At 34.6% G+C, this 18,700-nt stretch overlaps 4 protein-coding genes across 9 annotated transcripts; 2 read left to right on the top strand and 2 right to left on the bottom strand.

The window, feature by feature from the left end:
• The first annotated feature begins 83 nt into the window (after window positions 1-83).
• On the top strand, window positions 84-3,021 carry LOC111012339 (uncharacterized). Of its 3 annotated transcripts, none has more exons than XM_088120062.1 (7): window positions 84-825; window positions 1,498-1,705; window positions 1,827-1,903; window positions 2,009-2,063; window positions 2,162-2,252; window positions 2,503-2,608; window positions 2,734-3,021. In XM_088120062.1, exons 2-7 carry the CDS (start codon window positions 1,540-1,542, stop codon window positions 2,926-2,928), a joined length of 690 nt encoding a protein of 229 aa, XP_087976188.1. In that variant the 5' UTR covers window positions 84-825; window positions 1,498-1,539; the 3' UTR covers window positions 2,929-3,021. The 3 variants fall into 3 exon arrangements, with proteins under 3 accessions (XP_087976188.1, XP_022142142.1, XP_022142143.1); XM_022286450.2 differs by having other exon boundaries at window positions 84-1,077; XM_022286451.2 differs by having other exon boundaries at window positions 84-1,705; window positions 2,024-2,063.
• A 3,395-nt stretch (window positions 3,022-6,416) lies between these two features.
• On the top strand, window positions 6,417-9,732 carry LOC111012347 (U3 small nucleolar RNA-associated-like protein). The gene is made up of 6 exons (XM_022286466.2): window positions 6,417-6,917; window positions 7,113-7,766; window positions 8,018-8,464; window positions 8,692-8,864; window positions 8,986-9,169; window positions 9,404-9,732. The coding sequence occupies exons 1-6, from the start codon at window positions 6,513-6,515 to the stop codon at window positions 9,494-9,496; spliced, it is 1,956 nt and encodes a 651-aa protein (XP_022142158.1). The 5' UTR covers window positions 6,417-6,512; the 3' UTR covers window positions 9,497-9,732.
• A 208-nt stretch (window positions 9,733-9,940) lies between these two features.
• LOC111012348 (orotidine 5'-phosphate decarboxylase) lies at window positions 9,941-12,341 on the bottom strand. Of its 4 annotated transcripts, none has more exons than XM_088122887.1 (7): window positions 12,147-12,341; window positions 11,544-11,637; window positions 11,154-11,276; window positions 10,907-11,065; window positions 10,565-10,737; window positions 10,347-10,452; window positions 9,941-10,193 (listed from the first exon to the last, which is right to left on the bottom strand). In XM_088122887.1, exons 2-7 carry the CDS (start codon window positions 11,613-11,615, stop codon window positions 10,164-10,166), a joined length of 663 nt encoding a protein of 220 aa, XP_087979013.1. In that variant the 5' UTR covers window positions 11,616-11,637; window positions 12,147-12,341; the 3' UTR covers window positions 9,941-10,163. The 4 variants fall into 4 exon arrangements, with proteins under 4 accessions (XP_087979013.1, XP_022142162.1, XP_022142160.1 ...); XM_022286470.2 differs by having other exon boundaries at window positions 11,544-11,670; window positions 12,147-12,339; XM_022286468.2 differs by having other exon boundaries at window positions 11,367-11,637; window positions 12,147-12,339.
• A 2,384-nt stretch (window positions 12,342-14,725) lies between these two features.
• LOC148213440 (putative F-box protein At4g22030) lies at window positions 14,726-16,345 on the bottom strand. Its single transcript, XM_088124750.1, has one exon. The coding sequence runs from the start codon at window positions 16,099-16,101 to the stop codon at window positions 14,860-14,862; it is 1,242 nt and encodes a 413-aa protein (XP_087980876.1). The 5' UTR covers window positions 16,102-16,345; the 3' UTR covers window positions 14,726-14,859.
• Window positions 16,346-18,700: the final 2,355 nt, after the last annotated feature.

Below are 18,700 nucleotides of genomic sequence, written 5' to 3'. Positions count from 1 at the left end.
GAATATATAGGTTGATCATTCAATCCAATCAAGAGTGATCCTGTTGGCTGAAAACTTGGGCAAAGTCGATATCTTCATAGTTTTTTTAATCGTCAATATCAATTTGGTTACTATACTTACTGAGAAGGATGCTCTCACTTCAATTTTCTTCAACCCATATTCTATTTTTACCCAATGAATGTAGATAGATATCAAAACTGAATCTTTTGAAGTGGACTAAAGTCTCGCTTCTCTGATTTGTGCAGAAATTGCCCATCTTTGTTCTTTGAATACAGAACTCGCCATCTGGCTACTTTGTTTTACTATATTCAGATTTTCAGGAATGATCGTCCCAGAGAATTGAATGGATGCGGATCAGCTTTTGAAAGGTTTCCTACATTCAAACAAAACTGGGTGCATGAATTCCAACTCCACCATAATTCCTTCGCTTAGGATTCCACATCACACCTGTTTCTTGCCTCTGCCAATGCCCATTTTCAGAGAATATTCTCTCCAATTCGAAACCGCCCCCTGCCATAGAGGACGCGCTCATTTCCCCCCAATTTGTTTCCATCCATAGAAAATTAGAAATTGCCTTCCCATAAAATATTCTAATTATGCTTACGTTACGTAATTCCAATGGAAGTCTCGCCAATCCATGGCCGCTGCGACGTGTTCCTGCGCGAGGAAATTCTGACATGCTAATTTCCAAGCATGGGTCTGCGTGGCGAACACACGGTTCCGTTGAGGTTTTTCTTTTTTCTTTTTCAAGGCTCATTGGGTATAAGGCGTTCGAAGAAAAGTCGCAACCAGAATGATGAGGTTCCCATTCAACAGAGGATTTTGGTATGTTTCCTTAAGGACATCCACTGCTTTCGTCATATATCCATTTTTTCTGAACTCCACCCCATGGATGCCCTTTTTGGATTCCTCTGCTGTTGCTTAATGTTTAAGTATCATCATTTTGCATAAACACCACCCATGTACAGAGGAAAGTAAAAAAGAAAACCCCTAGAATTCTGAGTCTGATTATACCATGGAATTAGCTGGAACGGTGTTGGGGATATGACATACAGCATATGATTGGGGGAGATGTGGGTTAGTTACACTTACATTACACCCACTGCTTTTCTTTCTTTTTTTGTAATTTTGAAGCCAAAGGAATGTCTGAATAGAGACCAAAAGAATGTCCAAAATGAAGAAATTATTATATCCCCAAAGATAACTTTGAGACAGCTTTTTCAGTTTTTTTTCACCTATTCATTTTCCACCCAATCATAGACACATTTGAAAAAAGAAGCAGGCCAGAAATTCTGCCCCTCCCTCAAAACTTTCCTTTTACCAATCAAACACCAAAGAGACTAAACCGTCCCTTCTGGCTTTTGAGTTGGGGAAAGCAGCAGAAAAGGCCAAATGAATGCAACAGAATCTCACATAACTATTTATTATCCTCTACTGAGTACTGTACCCTTCTCTCTCTAAGAAGAGTTTGAACTGAAGTGGGGTTCTCTTTTTAAGGGTCTTTATCCACGTTCCCCCTAAAGACGCAGCATCAGCAACATGAGGTTTTCTAGGCGCAGAGTATTGAGCAGTTTCCATGACATCAATAACTTCAAATCCCCCATGGTTAGACCTTACGTCCGGTCCAAAATTCCCAGATTAAGATGGACTCCTGATCTTCATCGCTGCTTTGTTCATGCAGTTGAACGCCTAGGTGGAGAAGACAGTAAGCTAACTAATTAAGCTATAATACCATACCATAATTGCATCTATCAAGTTCTGTTTTCTTTTTTACCCTGTTCTGATGATATTCACATGAATCATTTTATTTTGGTGTTTACTTGAAGGAGCTACACCAAAGATGGTATTACAGATAATGAATGTGAATGGTCTCACCATATCTCACGTGAAAAGCCATCTACAGGTGCAGACTTGGTTGCTTTTTCTGATTCATTTTTACCCTTTTCTTTTCTTCCTCCTCTTTGTTGGCAGCTTATGAACGTTCTTAATTAGTTTTAATAATGCTTAGGTTTGCCATGGACAGATGTACAGGAGCACAAAGCAGGAGCAAGTAACACCACAAGGTTTTACATTACATTCCTGTTTCTTATTTGTTTAAGTCCTAAACTGGCCACTTATATAGCTTGATCCTAAATGTCATTGTCCTTGCTCCCTGTGGCAGCAAATAACCTCAACAATGATCAGGCTCCGGGATATCAACTTTCAGACCAGCTCGTTGGATGTCGCTTCACCGATGATCATGAACTCGGCCGGTTCGTTTATTCTCTCCCTATTCTTATTATTACTACTAGAAGTTTGAAAAATAATGACCCGAAGGTCTAAGGGAAGCTTCCAAGAAACAGCGTGTATTTAAACAAACTATATGTCCAAAAGTATTTTTTCTTTATCATCTCATGCATATTCATGATGAACAGTATTTAGAACTTTACAATAAGGGGGGAAACGGGGATATGCTTTTTTTGGTCATTACGTTGATTTTATAGAGAAAGTTTTCCTTTCCAGGAAAGAGAATCAAGAGATGTGGAATGAACAAAGACCCCGTTATAAAGAGAAGAAACCAAATTCTTACCTCATCTTCAATGACATAATCAAACGGTGCACTGTTCAAGTACTCTCTCTCTCTCTCTCTCTCTCTCTCTCTCTCACACACACACACACACACACACTTGTGAGATATTCAAGAATCTTGGTACACAAACGGAGATGTTCAATTATTTTATGCCTCTTTTTCAGGAGCAAGATTGTTTTGGGAGTTTCAAGAGCAATAATCAAGGGTTGAAAAAGTCGGATCATAACACTGTAGAGAGGGTTGGTGGTGAAACAACAATGTCTCTGTGTCTGAGCCTACGGTCTTTCCAGCCGTTGATACTGAGTAAGGCTGGGAGTTCTGATGTCAATGAGGTTTCTCTTGAGCTTAGTCTTGCTTGAAGTTCAACACTTCAATTCAAATAAAATGGTCGCAGGTTCTTAACACTTGATAAGGAATACAATATATAGTCATTAATGAGTTCTTCTTCCTAATAGCTGCTTTATATTATCTACTAAGTTATGCTCGGATTAGCTCCCTCCCGACTTCGTTTTATATTCTTTTCTCTCATGAAATCATTCTGGAATAAAACTTGGGTAGATCTGTTGTTTTTTTGCTATATCAGTGGAATAGTATAAAAAGTGAGAAGCAAGCAACGCCTCGTACGAGCCAAGTTTATTTTTCATATCATTTTATGGACATTGGCATATGTGAATTTTGGATGCATGTGTCACGCGACACCAATGCTTTTTAGTCGGCCACCCTTGTTGGCTCTCTTAAAAGTGGAGATTTGGGAATGTATGGAAAGATTTTCCTCTTTTTTTTTTCTCTCTCTCTCTCTCTTTTTTGAGGAGGAAATTACTATTCCATACTTTCCACGTCTTTTCCCAAAAATATCCATTTATATTGATTTTGTGTAATGTTACAAAATTGTGAGCGAGTATAAACTTATTTTTCTAGTTCTTTTAAGTACTCTCTTTTCTATTTCGAAAATAGCTCTTCAAGATCTTTTTCTTTTCTTTTTGAAATGAGCGAAGAATCAGTCCATTGATATTGGAAGAACTAAAACATTCTTTCAACGTATCACTTTTAGGTGTAATAAAGAAATTCATAGTCACGTAAAGAAGTCTGTCCAATAGAGATTTTTTCTTTCGATAGATATATATAAAATTACTACTATAAATTACCCAAATATAGTTTACTTGATGAAACTTGTGAATTGGGTGAGAGTAGGATAGTCCAAATTCGAGAGCCAAGAGTGATAAAACGTTCTTGATAGAAGAAAATGTTGAAATATCCACTAAATTGAATTGCATCAATCTAATACATAGTGAGAATTCTTGATCTCTCAAATCGAAAAATCATTTATGTTCCTCCATTGAGGCTTCCTATTATTTATATTAAAAATAAGGTTTAAATTCTATTTCGGTCCCTAAATTTTCGAGGTTATTTTGTTTTTGAATATGAACTTTCAAATTTGTTCTATTTTGGTCTTTAATAACTATTTTAGTTCTTAAATTTTTAAAAAATAACCATTTCCATCTTTATGCTTTTTATGTTAACATGAATATGTATTAAAAACACATATGTTGGAAGCGAATATTATAAATGAAAATTGTTGGCTGCAAAATAATATAACGACACGACTAAAATGTCTTTTTTTTTAGTTCAAGGAATTAAAATAAACATTATGAAAGTTTAATTACAAAAAAAAAACAAGTGTTTTATGGAATATTAAGGATTATAATAGATATTTTAATTACTACGAAAAAATGAAATAAATCTTAAAATTTACTGCACAAAATATAAATTAAAACCTAAAATTAATTACAAATATTGTATCCTTTTACCATAGAAGTGCATGTGTTTCCGATTTTTGCGTTTATGCATTCTACATTTTATCTTACTTGAAGGGAAGGGAAATTGTTATTTCTACAATTATATATAATTTTCGTTTTGAGAAGCTGATCATTTCTCAAAATGTCACCTAATATTTTAAATATAATGAAACATAAAAATAATCTACCTGATTGATGAATTATTTTTTAAAAAAATTATATACGGATGGTATTACTAAAGTTATGAGTAAAAGTTGAAAATTAAAACATATAAAAATATTTTAGTTAAAATTTTCTTTTGCTCTTTAAGCTTTCACATTTTCATTATGTTAATATACAGTACTATTACTCTGCACAGTGCCTAAAATGAGCTACTGAACACGATTGGGGGATGCCACTATTTTATATGGTTTCCTTCAAATTTAAAGCAGCGAAATTTGTGTATTCATTTCCAAAAAATATACAATACTATTACTCATAACTCAAGTTTAATAGCTATGTTATCTAAAAATGGAAAATACAATTTTCATCTAATTTTAGTTCGATTGCTGAAGTTTTAAATAAAATAACAAAATTTTAAGAAAAATATATTTTTTTGACCCTAAAATTTTTCATTTTAGAAGTATGGGTCATTTTCCAAAAAAACTATTATGGTCTTTTCCAGTCAAAGCTTGCACTTAAAATTACCTTTTTGGTCATCCCTTCTCACATCTCTCGCAAAAAGAAAAAAAAAAAATCTTTAACTTGTCTCACAAATAAATAGTTTCTTTTTTTTTTTTTCTTTAACCTCTCTACTAACAAAATAAAACACTTTTTTTTTCTCGGATAAAAAATTTACAACCTCAATTTTTTCTTCCTTCTAAACCTTCTAAAATATAAAGAAAACACTTTAGTTTTATTGCAATTCACAAAATTACAAGTCAAATCTAAAATTTTCGAGTGAATTGAAGTTTGTTACAAATCAAGATTTATCAATCTCGATTTTTGTCCAAGACAACTCGTAATAAAAAGAAATATATATTACACCCTAAATTCAAATCCCCAAAATTTGTTCATAAATTCAAAGGTGGAGGATGAATCAAAATTTCTCGTGTAAAAATATGTTGTTTTTTTCTTTTACTTTACCATTTTATTCTCTTTCCTTCTTCACCCACGATCCCAATCTCTCTCCAGAAACCAAAAAAAAAAAAAAAAGAAAAAAATCCTAACTCCCTCTTCTTCTCCATCTCATTCTCTCTAAAACAAATCAACCACCACCGTCAACCCTTTCTCTTCCTTCTTCTTTACCATATTATTTCCGTAAAGGTGAAATTTTGATGGTTGAAGTTTATGGGTATTTGGGAGTTTTGTATGATATATGTGTTATAAATTCGTGGTTATTTAAAACCGTTTGTATAAGATTAAGTCTGAAGATTCTTGAAGTATATTTTGTGAGTGTGTGTTTTTTTGAAGTTTGGATATTATTGGACTGTTTTATGGGTTTAATTTCGCTTAAAATTGATTATTCTTGGACTGCTCTTATGAGTTGATGTTTTGCTGAAGAGGATTTTAGACTTTATTATACGCTTATGTTGGCTGAAAATTAAGGGTTACTGAACTATTTTACAAGAGAGTTTTATGTCTTGGTTAAAATTTGGGGATTTTTGGATTATTTTTAGGAGTTATTGTTTTGCTGAAATTTATAGAATTTTTTTTTTACTATTATGAGTTGATGTCTTTGAAATATTGCGAGTGTTTAAGCTTTATGATTTTTGAAATTTGTGGGTATTTGAGATATGTTAAATTATGCTTGGTGGAGTCTGAGCTCTTGGTCCACTTTTTTTTACTACATTAATCCACCATGTCAATATGTGGAGGTGAGGATCGAACTTAGAACTTCATGATTGAAGATATATGTCAATTATTACTAAATTATGTTCGCTTTGGACGCAGTAATGTTTTATCATTCATACTTCTGTTATATTATTTTTGGTCCACTCCGTTGTTACTTCTTTTTTTATTTTTAAAAATATTATTTTAATGACATCTATAAATATTATTTTTGTTCCACTCTTTTGCCTGACCTTCCTGCCTCGCAGCCCTAAAGCCGTCTTCCGCACTCGCATTTAGCTCTATTCCCTACAAGTTCCCAGTTACCGAACCCGACAATGGCGGACGTTGTGCAGTTCCGCCTCGAGGGCATGGTCGACGAGCTCGATGACCTCGAGCAACGCGGCCTCTTCTCCCGGCGAGAGATTGCCGAGATAGTAAAGCAGCGGCGTAAGTTCGAGTACCGTCTGAAGCGCCCTTGTCCGCTCAAGCAGGACTACTTGGCCTATGTCGATTACGAGACGCATCTGGACTCACTTCGCAACCTCAGGAAGAAAGCGGTGGCTCGCGAGCTTAAGAAGCAGGGAAATAAGAAGATGAGAAAGTCTATTTCCGACTTCGCCGGTGTCAAAAGGATCTTGTACATCTATCGCCTTGCGGTTACTAGGTATAAGGGCGATATTGATCTTTGGTTTCGCTATCTCGAGTTTTGTAGAGGACAACAGAACGGGAGGATGAAGAAGGTAACCATATCATATTCCTCTTTTGGATTTAATTTAGTTTCTGTTTGTATCCAGAGAAAGATTGGGAGAAATGTATGTACATTTTGATCGCTGAGCATTTTTCTGTATGATTGAGATGGTATGAAGATAGTTGAGATCAGTCTGTTGATAGTTGAGGTTGTTTGGGCCAATGTCAATCGTTTTTATCCTTTGCAGGTCCTGGCTCAGCTGATTAGGTTTCATCCAAAGGTTCCAGGGGTTTGGATATATGCTGCTGCTTGGGAGTTTGATCATAATACGAACGTTGATGCTGCACGTTCTCTTATGTTAAGTGGTTTGAGGGTTTGCCCAACTTCAGAGGATCTTTGGGTAGAATATCTACGGATGGAACTTACTTATCTTAACAAGTTGAAGGCCCGAAAGGTTGCCCTTGGAGAGGACAAGGGAAGTCTAGTCCGTGAAAATAGAGCTGCTGAGGAGAAACAATGGAGAGAGGAAAATAAAGATTTATTCATGTCAATCGGTGAAGAAAGAGAGAATAATGATGGATCAGTTGTTGAAACGGAGTCAAAGGATCAACTGGATTTATTTCGAGAGCAGGGTTCAAACATTTTAGAAACTATCTACAATGGAGCAATTGAAGCTCTGCCTTCCAGTTTTAGCCTGAGAAAGCGTGTCCTAGAGATATTGGAAGCAATGGATTTATCTCATTCAGAAGAAATGCACTCAAAAATATTACAGGACTTAAAAAGAGACTTCGGAACTCAGCCACAGTATTGGGACTGGTTGGCTAGACTTGAGTGTAATCCTGAAAATGTACAGGGAATGAGTGACGGAAAAGAGATCTCTCAGATCGAAAAGGCTGTCCAGGTGTGAATTTTATGCATGATGGAAGTCACAAACATGTCAAATCTTCACAGTTATCTTATGCATATATCTTTCTTTATTGCATATATATATATATATATATATATATATATATATATATATATTAGGCACTAGCTTAAACAAAGGACCTATGATCTTTGTCATGACTAAATGAAAGTTATGCATATAACTTATCTGCCTGCTTTATCTCTATGATTATCTGAAGTTGCTTTCTCCTTGCTTGTCATCAACAGGTCTATGAGGAAGCCCTCGAATGTTTGCCTTCATCTACAATGTTTAGCTTGTATGTGGAGTTTTTGATGAACATTATTACCCCTGTTAAGGGAAAACACACATCTGGATTATCTAGCTATACTGTGAACATTACTTCACGTCTCTTGGTGGTATATGAAAAGGCTCTAACTTTAGGACATATTACTGAGGATTTAGGTTGTCAATATGTTTCATTTTATTTGCAACTTGGGAGACTGGATGAAGCACGGAAGCTCGCAGAAAGACTTTGCAGTGGAAAACTTTCAAATTCAGTGAAGTTGTGGGTATTGAGAGTCTCAAATGAGATAAAATGCATTTTGAAGGATTCTCCTTCTCCAAGTAAGGATGATATGAAGTCCATCTTTGAGCTGACGAAAGATGTTTTGAGAGATTTTTCAGTTTCAGAATCTGAGAGTCTGTGGCTAGTGGTATATCTGTTACCTTAACAAAACTTCTGGCTTGATATCTATTATGTTTTCCGCTTTATGATGTTGATCTTTCAATTATCTTGATTTTATTGGTAAAAGATTGTGGTTCCTGACCATTGCTGCAGCTTGCATGTGTACAGCTTTGTTCAAATTGTTTGATATATATTATATTGAGATGATGTGGTATTACAACTCGAGCCCTTTTTTTATTTATTTATTCATTGCAGGTTCTCAACTTTTTTGCCAATCAAAGTTATTATTTTGACAAATTGCTGGAAATTTCTCTTTTAGCATTAGCTAAATACGGTGGCAGTGAGGATGGATTTTCACTCTCCTCAACGATTGTTGATTTTGTTCTACAAAAAGATGGAATTCAACGTACAAGAGAAGTGTATAAGAAGTAATTTTTCTTTTATAAGGAATTTTGTTAAGTGGATCTCCATGATAGTCTTTCCCATAGAAAACTACTGTTTGGGGTTTTCCAATTCCGTTTATAAACCTTGTTCCCTTGTTTTCAACAGATTTCTTGGATTACCCCATCCAGGGCGTGCTATGTATCGAACATGTATTCAGCTGGAATCTAACCTTGCATCTGCTGGGGATAAAGATGGCCTCGCAAATGCTCGTAAGCTATTTGAATCTGCACTTACAACTTATGACCAAGATGTTAGTTTGTGGCAAGAGTACTGTATAATGGAAGCTAAGGTAACCTTTCAGTCTCCATATTAATCTCTAAATGTACATCTATAAGACATATCAGTGATCTTTTCTATTTGGTCATCCATAAGTCATATGTTTGTTAAAATATGGTAGTCCGAGGGATTTCAGCACCGATCTACATGCTAATGGCAGAAAAAATGAATCACATAGTTACTTCTTTTCCAACTACATTTTATCCTCCAATGTATTCATGAGTTCTTGTTTCTGTTGATTTTACAGATAGGATCATCAGAAACTGCAGCTGCAATTCGTTGGCGTGCAAGGAAAACGTTAAAGGATGCCACAGCACTTGTTACTTCCTCCGATTTGTGATTTTTTGTAGAAATTATGTATATTTATCAAATCAATTTTGACCTTTTAGGTAGAACGGTGAATCGATTGAATGTTGGCGATTAGGAACGGATAAAAATGTCATCTACAGAGCCCGGCCAATGAATATGTTTCTTATATCTGTCCTCCCCAGTTGATGCATAGTGTACAACATTACACATGCAAAAGCACAACTTTTAATGGAATACAGTTCAACGGAAATACTTCCAAATTCTCTACCTCCACCTCGTTTCTAGTGGAAGAAAGTGTTCAGAATTCCCTGTTTTTATCGTTTTTCCCTGGGTGTATGATGAATTATGAGTTCAGTATTTGAACTGCCTATATTATTAACTGAAGGGATTATATAATCAATAAAGCAGGTTGCCACCCATGAATTGTGATTGATATTACATGAGAAGAAGAAAATTCCTGATAATAGAACAAATATGGGACAACAGCTGTGCATTCTTGCCGATAGAATTATTGTAACATATATAAACAATAACAAGAAAGTGTTATTGAAAGGGAAAAAAAAAGCTCGAAGATTAGTTTACAAATTGCCACAAATTGAGCCAGACAGATGGTTGAGCTACATTGACTCACATTCTGCGTGTGTAATCAGGGTAACTTGCCAAGTTTTCTGGCAGGAGGATCTTTCGATTATCTGGCACTATACTTTAGGCCATTGTGGACTAACCACCTGCACATATCACAATGATGAAACTTCAACTATCTACTACATTTCTCTATAAAAACTGGCATAACAAAGAAAATCTCAAAGCAGAAGAAAAACAATGTTATTGACATATTGGTAGCATATAATCCATGGAGCTTATAGTTGTTCCAGACTAACCTCAAGCGTGCTGAAAACTAGACGCATTCGGCTAGCAACAACTGAAGGTTCCTCAGCTCGTCCCACCACTGCCATCTGCTCAAGTTGTAGAGTCTTTACCGGCAGCCTTCATAAAATAACAAATAGAGTCTTGCTCAGACAACTGAACTCAACCACGAGCAGTGAATTACAAATGCGCAGTTCACAAACAACGCAAACTGAGAAATGGAACAGTTTACCATGCCATGCCCCGCACATAATATGCATTGGCAATGAGAGCACAAAAGCCTTTCCACTGAAGCCTTACTTCATCTGACACTGAAGGTGTAGATGACCATCTAACTACAGTTGGTTGTGGTGTACACAAGATGGTGACAAATATAATGCTCAACCACAGAATGCATTCTTCAATCTGCATTCAGAGAAATGAGGAAGGAAGTGTCATTCATACCCTCTATGAAGCAAACATCGCAGCAAATCGAGATTTGGGGAATTGTATGAATTTAAACAGAAATATCTGTGGAGAACGTTAACACAGCCTATGATACAAGTTTGACCATGTCGGATGGGATGTAACATACCTCCTCTGAGATGATTTTGGATTTCAAACCAGTGCTTCCACCATAACTTTGCATTACTTCAATTTCAAGACCGGATTCTTTCATGTCAATAAGTTCCTTTCTTAACCCTTCATCTGTACAACCAAGTGCATATGCATTCACCCCAGCACTAATGAAATCCTAATAATTATCAGACAATGTTTCTTTAGGAAGACAGCATGGAGACCTCACAAGAGAAGGAAGGATCAAAGTCAACTACAGAATGCACCTTTAGGTTGTCGCCTCCTCCTCGATCAACATAATTCCGGTATCGCCTGAACAAACTGATAGCTATGTTGCGAGAAGAGCGATACTCATCGTCTGAAGGAGGTGTGGAACTATCTGAGCAGCACTGAAATATTCAAGGAAACAGAATTCATTTATATCAAGAACTAGGACACCATAATCAGAAAAACGTCAACAGAATATAATAGCTACTTACTAGCCATCTTCTGAAAGCGAATCGGTTCAGAACATAATGAGCATTCAATTGACTACACCTTTTAAAAGATGAGGGATTGTGTAGAAGCATGCTATTGCAAGAACTCCTTAGAGAGCACGGAGAAACTGAGGTACTACAAGTAAGGGAATTAGCATGCATAATCTTGTCATGAGATACCTCAGGCTGTGGAATAGAGTCTGGACATGCCAGAAAGTTCTTGTTAGCTCCCGGAGAATATACCGTCAACATGGCTCAACCATGATAGAACTTCCTTCAAACAGATGCAAGACAGGACACCACACACCTTAGAGAGAGAACATAAAATTAAGCACCCAAATTCAGCATAAATGGAGTTAAAAAGTGGATTCTAGAGTTTGTTGATAAATGAAATGAATATCATTCACCAATAGTTGAGATACCATTGAACTAGACTATCCCAATAAAGGTTAATGAAATATGTACATAATAGACATATATCATCGTTTCTGACTTCTCTTTTTTCTCAAGCTTCATTCCTAGCCGCCATGTGATTTGAACAATTACACCCATCGTTTTTCCCCATTTTCTTTGTCCATCAAGAATATCAGAAACTGATTCTTTGCACTAAATACTGTGTATCAAGCATGTAATGAATTACCGAATGGAGGTGCGTGATTTCCATTAGACCCGATTTATTGCGAAATTCAATACATACTCCCAACTTCAAATTTCAGCAGGAATAAGAAAAAGATATCCGACGAATAAGATAGATAAATTAAGCAAGAAATCGAAGGGACCAACCTGGTGAAGATCTGGATAAAGATCAAATGCAGAGAGAAAAATGAGCGTGAAGATGGAGGGGACTGAATATCTGTAATTTGGTTGAGAAAGACAAACAGTGATGTATTTGTGCGCCATAATATCTGTAATTTAGTGCAGAATGAATCTAAGGGTTGCTCGTAACTGAATCCCAAGCCACCAATTTTTCGAATGGTTCCCAAATATTCTCATAAAATCAAACTCCATTTCCTTTTATTTTTCTCTTCTTGGCTGTCCTCGCCCCGGCCCCCTCAGTTCGAGTACTCATTAATTTTTTAAAAGAATAAAAAATATATCTTTTGCCTTTTTTTTTCTTTTTAATTTGGAGGTACTACGTGATGATGCTTCTTAGTTTTAGTTTAAACGCAGTAGTGTTAACTAGTTGAATTATACCTATATTTAGATTGACTTTTTAAAAATTAGAACAATTTGACATTATTGTTCTTTTGTCACGTAATACTTGTTTTGCCTCAACTTAATATATTAATGCACTGAATATATCAAAGTCATGGGGAGAATGGAACCTTTTGACATTAAAAAAGATAATCAGTGTTTTATTTATTGAGCTATATTCAAATGGACGAAATCACATCATATGTTAGTTAAATACTTCATGGTAAAATAATAATGAGAACCAAAATTTTTTATATAAAAATAATTGAGTTTAAAATATATTTCCAAAAAACTTTTGAGACCAAATTAGTTTTTTTTAAAAGTCTATAAAATAAAGATTTTAAGTTCAATGACAAAATTAGGATTTTATGTGTATGATTAAAAATAGGCACGACATCATGATCATCAACATTTAATACAATTATCTTTGAGAGTCTGCGTATGAGATTACAGTGCCAACTCGATTATAGCTTAATAGTTAATACACTTATATTTTTCTATCGAAGTGGTTAAATATATATTTATTTTATATCATTTAGTATAATGTCCATAATTAAATTTTTTACTTCAAAAATCGTAGGTAGCAACAAAAATATTAACCTTATATATAGTCTTATCCATAAAACTATGCTCGAACTCAAAATTCTTTGAGATAATTCATCACACGTCATTTATACACTCTAAATGAAATCTTATCAATTCAACCATAACTATTAAAATTTTCACATTTATGTCAAAGCGAGCATAGCTCAGCAATAATTGACATATATTTTCAATCTTGTGAGTTTCATCCCCGTCCTTCAAGATCCATTACGTGTCCAAGGCCTTTTTGTTCTTTTTTGTTTTAAACCATCTAAATTAATAAGGTTTAAATAATATATTTTATTATATATATATATATTTTGTAAAGGGTTTAAGTATATTGCAAGAAAAAATAAATAAATCTACTTTTATTAATTAATAAATTTGTGACTAATTTTTATTTAGTTTCAAGATTTTTGAAATTTTACATTTAATCTTCTGTAAGAATAATAGTGTGGATTTCACACAAACACATCATTACATAGTAGAAAGACCAAAATTTACAGAATTTAGAGATTAAAATAAAAGGATTTCATGAAAATAAAAAATTGATAAAAGTTCATGAATCAAAACTACAATTAATCCTTAAAAGGACAAATATGAAATTGTTTTCAAAAGTAGACAATTTTGAAAATAGGCGTTGACAAATGACAATGATCTAAATTGTATAATTTTCTGTAAATTAAAACCGACAAAACTCTATCATAAATAAAAAATGGAAAAACGACAAACTCCCTTCTATCCTCTCTCTTTCTTAAATCTTTTTTTTTCTTAACCACTCCTCTCCTTAGATTTTAGGTCGAATTATCAATGAGCTCCTACGATTTCAAAACCTTCTTGTTATGAGGAAGAAAACCGGCTCGACACCTGTGGATCGTCAAGAGGACAATTCAAATTAGCCTCACAAGAATTGTCGAATGAAGGTAGGCTAACTCGGATTCTCAATTGGTTAGCGGGACTGATTGAGCGCAGTGAATACCATCAGCAAATTGGTCGTTCCATGATAAAAGGTTGAAATTTCGAGCCCACCAACTAAGTTCAGCTACCTACTACTACTTATAAAAAGGTGGAGAACCCCAGCACTTTGGTATATTTGAATCCGTTATGATACGTACTACTTGCTCTCAAACTTCAATTGCTTGTGCAAGCCAAATCTATGCAAGAACCGTTCCATTTAATTTCTATAGTTTAACTTCCATAATTTAAAGTATAGTTCAGTGACATATATCATCGGCTAAAAGGTTGAAAGTTCAAATTCACCCCTCATAGATTGTTGATAAAAAAACTTAAATCATGTATTTAATATGTTAATAGTTTGTAACAATAAAGATGATTTATTCTATCTACTATGTAATTATAAAATCTATTTTGAACTCGCATGATTTTTTTCGAATTTGCATCCCAATGATTATTAGATATGTAGGTACCTTATTCAATAATTTTTTATTTATAGCAAAAGTAGAGTGTATCTACCCACTAAATAAAATCTCATTTCTTTAGTAAAAAGAATTGCATGAAAATGTCAGCTAGAATATCACAGGTCAAATTTCCAGGAAAATAAACAAAATACTGATCAACAAGCGCAAACAATATCTTAAACCAAAATTAGAGTTAGATAATATTGACCAAATGTTATTTTCTTTACACGATTGGATGGACATTGGACATAGCATTTCCCATCTCAAAAGAATCAACGAATCAAAACTTAAAAAGAAAAAAATCAGAACAACTTGCTGGCAAATTCATCTATGGAAATCCCTTCCTCTCTAGCAGCAGCAGATTTAGTAGCCAATTCCCTCAACTGAGACAAACTTCTCCCCAATTTCAAAGCCACCTTCCTCTCAAACGCTTGTCCATTTTCCCTCCTCTCCCAGTCTCCCTCTTCAAGCGTCGCTTTAATCGAATCTTCCAGCAACCCAAAGAATCCAGCAGAGTTTCTATACATCTCAAACACCATCCCAATTTGTCCACCGTGCTCCAACGCATTCACCGCCACGGCCAAAGATCCGGCCGCCGCCGCCACTATCCCGGCTGCCGACCAATCCCCCACCAACCCCGAACTCAGAGCCGCAACGCCAGTGAGAAGAGGTCCAGCAATGGCCAAAGTCTTATTGATCTTCAACACTAAATTCCCAAGCCTGACGTAGTCTTCAGCGTCCTTCTGTTTGATAATTTCAGCCACCTCTCGCATTTCGGCCTCCAGTTGCTCGCTCCACCCATTGGAAAATTCTCGTTTGTTGTTCATCTTTTTCTGGGCTTCTCCATTCTTCGGACTGGGCCACCACGTGGCGGGCTCGAACGTCTTGGGGAATTTTTCAATCATGGCGCCGAGCAACGGAAGTGGGTACGCTCTGTCCAGCGCCAATGTTTTTTCCATGAGCATGTCCACGTCACCTTGAGTGGGGGCGCCAATCGTGATCAAGCTCTGGATTTCTGCGTGGAGCTGTTTGAACAGCCTGGCAGCATTCCGCTGCTCCTCTGCCAGCTGGGAGGGCTGTATTTTGTTAACCATAACCAACATCCCCGTGGCGGCGGAGAAGAGCAGAGTGGAGGAGAGTTTGAGCCCCAGGAGAGAAGCGCCGGCGGGTGCGACGGTAGCGGCGGCTGCCATGGTGGTGGCGGTGAGAGTGATCATGTTGATGGAGTTGAGGAGGAGGGAGTTCCAGTTGTCGCGCTGTTGGCCGACGTTGCTGTGCATCTGGACGCGGTCGGCGACGGCGTGTAGGATGACGTGGAGCTCCGGCGTGAGGGTGGATTCGACCGGAATGATTGGGATTGGGATTGGGTCGTTTAAGCACAGCTCCTCGATGAGTTTAATGGACGACGACGATGTCGTTTTGGGTATGCCGGGAACTGAGATTCGGAGATTGGGGAGCTTCGGGACGTGGATTGCGGCGTGGGTTTTTGTTCTTGAAGAAGGAGAAAATGAGAGGAGAGATGAAAAAGCCTGTAAGGAAGCCATGGGAGGAGACAAAAAAAGAGAGGAACGGGAATGGGAATGGGGTGAATTTGAATTTGAATTTGGTGGTTGGGTTTTGATTTTGAATTGGAGTGGGAGGCTACCTGATGGTGGCTCTTTTATAGACCAAATAATGTATTGAATTTAAGGGAGGGACTGAGAAGAGGGTCAGATGTGAAGAAAAGTTGACCAGCGGCCCGGCCTGAATTGACTCGGCTCACTGGCTGACTCGTGACTCGTTCCCCCTTCTTTTCTTGAACAAATTAATATTTCCATCTTATGCTACTTTGGAATGGAAACTTGTTGTAATAAAAATCAATCTGATTAATTGTCTTGAATCGAAATGATAAGATATAATACAGTTGTTAGTATACTTTTTCTTATTTATATTATGCTAGTCTTTTTTATTGAAATATAAATCTTAGTTTATTTTATTGATATTAAATATTTTTTTTATTATAATAATTTATTTAATATTGATAAATAATAAATAATTAAAATAAAATTACATAAACTAATTTTTTTTTATAGAACAACTATCATTTAATATGAAATAGCGAGCATAGTTAAGAGGATAATGACGTATATATTCGACCAAAAAATTGTGAATTTGAAATGATAAAAATTGTAAAGTAATAATTATAAAGGTGTGAGGCCCATTAAATAAGTAATAAAGTTGTAGGATAGAAATGAGATTAGGAAGAGTGTTTACAAATTTTAACTTAGGATCACACTAATTGATTCTATTCCTACCATTATGATTCTCATTCATTGATTATAAATCCTCCAGTGACATTGAAAGTCTGAAATTTTACAAAAATAACATAATTCCAATCAAACTCAAACTCAAGAAAGATACTAAGAAAAGTGGCATTTTGCAAAAAAAATGTTACATTTTTTAAAATAAATATTAAATTCATGCTACAAAGTGAAATTTCTCTTAATATTTATTTTTAATCATACCAACTTTCGTTATTAAATATTAACTATGGCTTAACAATTTGACATAAATTTAGAAGAGTAATTAGATCATCTAACCATATAAAATTTATCATTCTTTCTTTCCAAATTATTAAAGATGTATTTAGGAGTGATGTTGGAAGAGGTGATTTTGAAAAAACAGATTAATAATTGATTTTCCAAAATTACCACCTAAGTGATATTCTAAAAATCAATTTCAAGTAATTTTTTTCTTTATTTGAAATCAATATTTTAATTTATCAAAAATGATAAACAGTAACGACAAAATTGCATCAAACAAGATTTAACATCAATGTAGGAAAAATTTATAAATAAAGGATGTTCAAACGTAGGGGTAAAATTAAAAAAAAAAATTAACAATAAAGGCTAAACTTTAAAAACACTCAAATAATAAGTTATTTAAATATTAGATTTTCTCGCTTGGATTGGGTCTTCCAAGCAAAACGACGTCGTGTAGTTGTACAGGTAGTCGTGTTTGACCTTTGATTTGTTTTTGTTTGTTTGATTTTGATTTTTGATTTTTTTAATTTTTGGGTGGTAGAGAATTAGTTTGATATTTTATTAAGTCCATGCAAAATTTCAGGACGTAGGCACGCGAGTTGAAACGTCAGCGTCGTTAGAATTTTGTTGGTTTTTCGGTATTTTAAGTTGTTGTGGTTATCCCTCGTTATCAATTCTCAAGCGTGTCAATTGGTTAAGAGATAATTTATTGTTTTTCTTAGTATAAAAATTTGTTTTTTAATTTCAATTTTTTATTATAATAAATTTGTATAAATCTAACTTATGTAAGTAACATTATATTTAGATGCTCGGTCAAAATGAGACTAAATTGATGATATTTTTTTTATGATTATTTAACCTTAATGGTCATGATATCATAGTATAAATATATAATATTTAATAGGTGAAAGATTTAAATCTCTAGTTATATTGCTATAGTTTACAAAAAATATGCTTCTTTCTCACTCAATCAAAATTTATATAAAAATAATAGTATTTATAATTATTTATTTTTCTATTTTTAACGTATTGAATTAAACAAATTGGAGAACAAAAAGTTAAAAGAATGGTTGAGTGAGGGGAAATTAAAATATAGATATAGATTAATAATTGTATAAAGAGGTACTTTTATAATTAACAAATTCAAGTTGATTAGTAGTCAAAGGAAAAAAAAAATTCAAGTTGATTTTGTTAAAATTCAAATTAATTTTTAAGAAATTCATGGTGAAATTTCTTTTTTTACGATCACATATAGTAGAGTTCTGAACACATTACCTTTGAATTCGAAAACATGCCTTTAGGTATTATATTGAATTGATTAACTAACCAGAACATAGCTCAATTGGTTATGATATATACTCTCGATTAGATCGAAATTTAAAATTAAAAAAAAAGGTATTAAATTAATTATACTTAATTGGATTTAGTTTGAAAATGCGGCTGCAAAGATGCTACATTGGGTAAATCTTTTTAGAAAAAAAAAGTTGAATGAATCTATTATCTATGAAATCTTAATGTAAATAGTTCATATACGACAATTCCTATAAAAAATTTCAAATTTCAGCTTATAACGTATTGACCATCGAAAAATTTGTATTTGATCTTTTGAAACTTTGCGCCG

The sequence above is a fragment of the Momordica charantia genome (genome assembly GCF_013281855.1).
Source record: "Momordica charantia cultivar OHB3-1 chromosome 1 unlocalized genomic scaffold, Mcharantia_2.0 BLBB01000001.1, whole genome shotgun sequence".
Lineage (NCBI taxonomy): Eukaryota > Viridiplantae > Streptophyta > Magnoliopsida > Cucurbitales > Cucurbitaceae > Momordica > Momordica charantia.
Note: the sequence above shows the minus strand (reverse complement) of the source record. Positions and strands in the feature narration are given on the sequence as shown.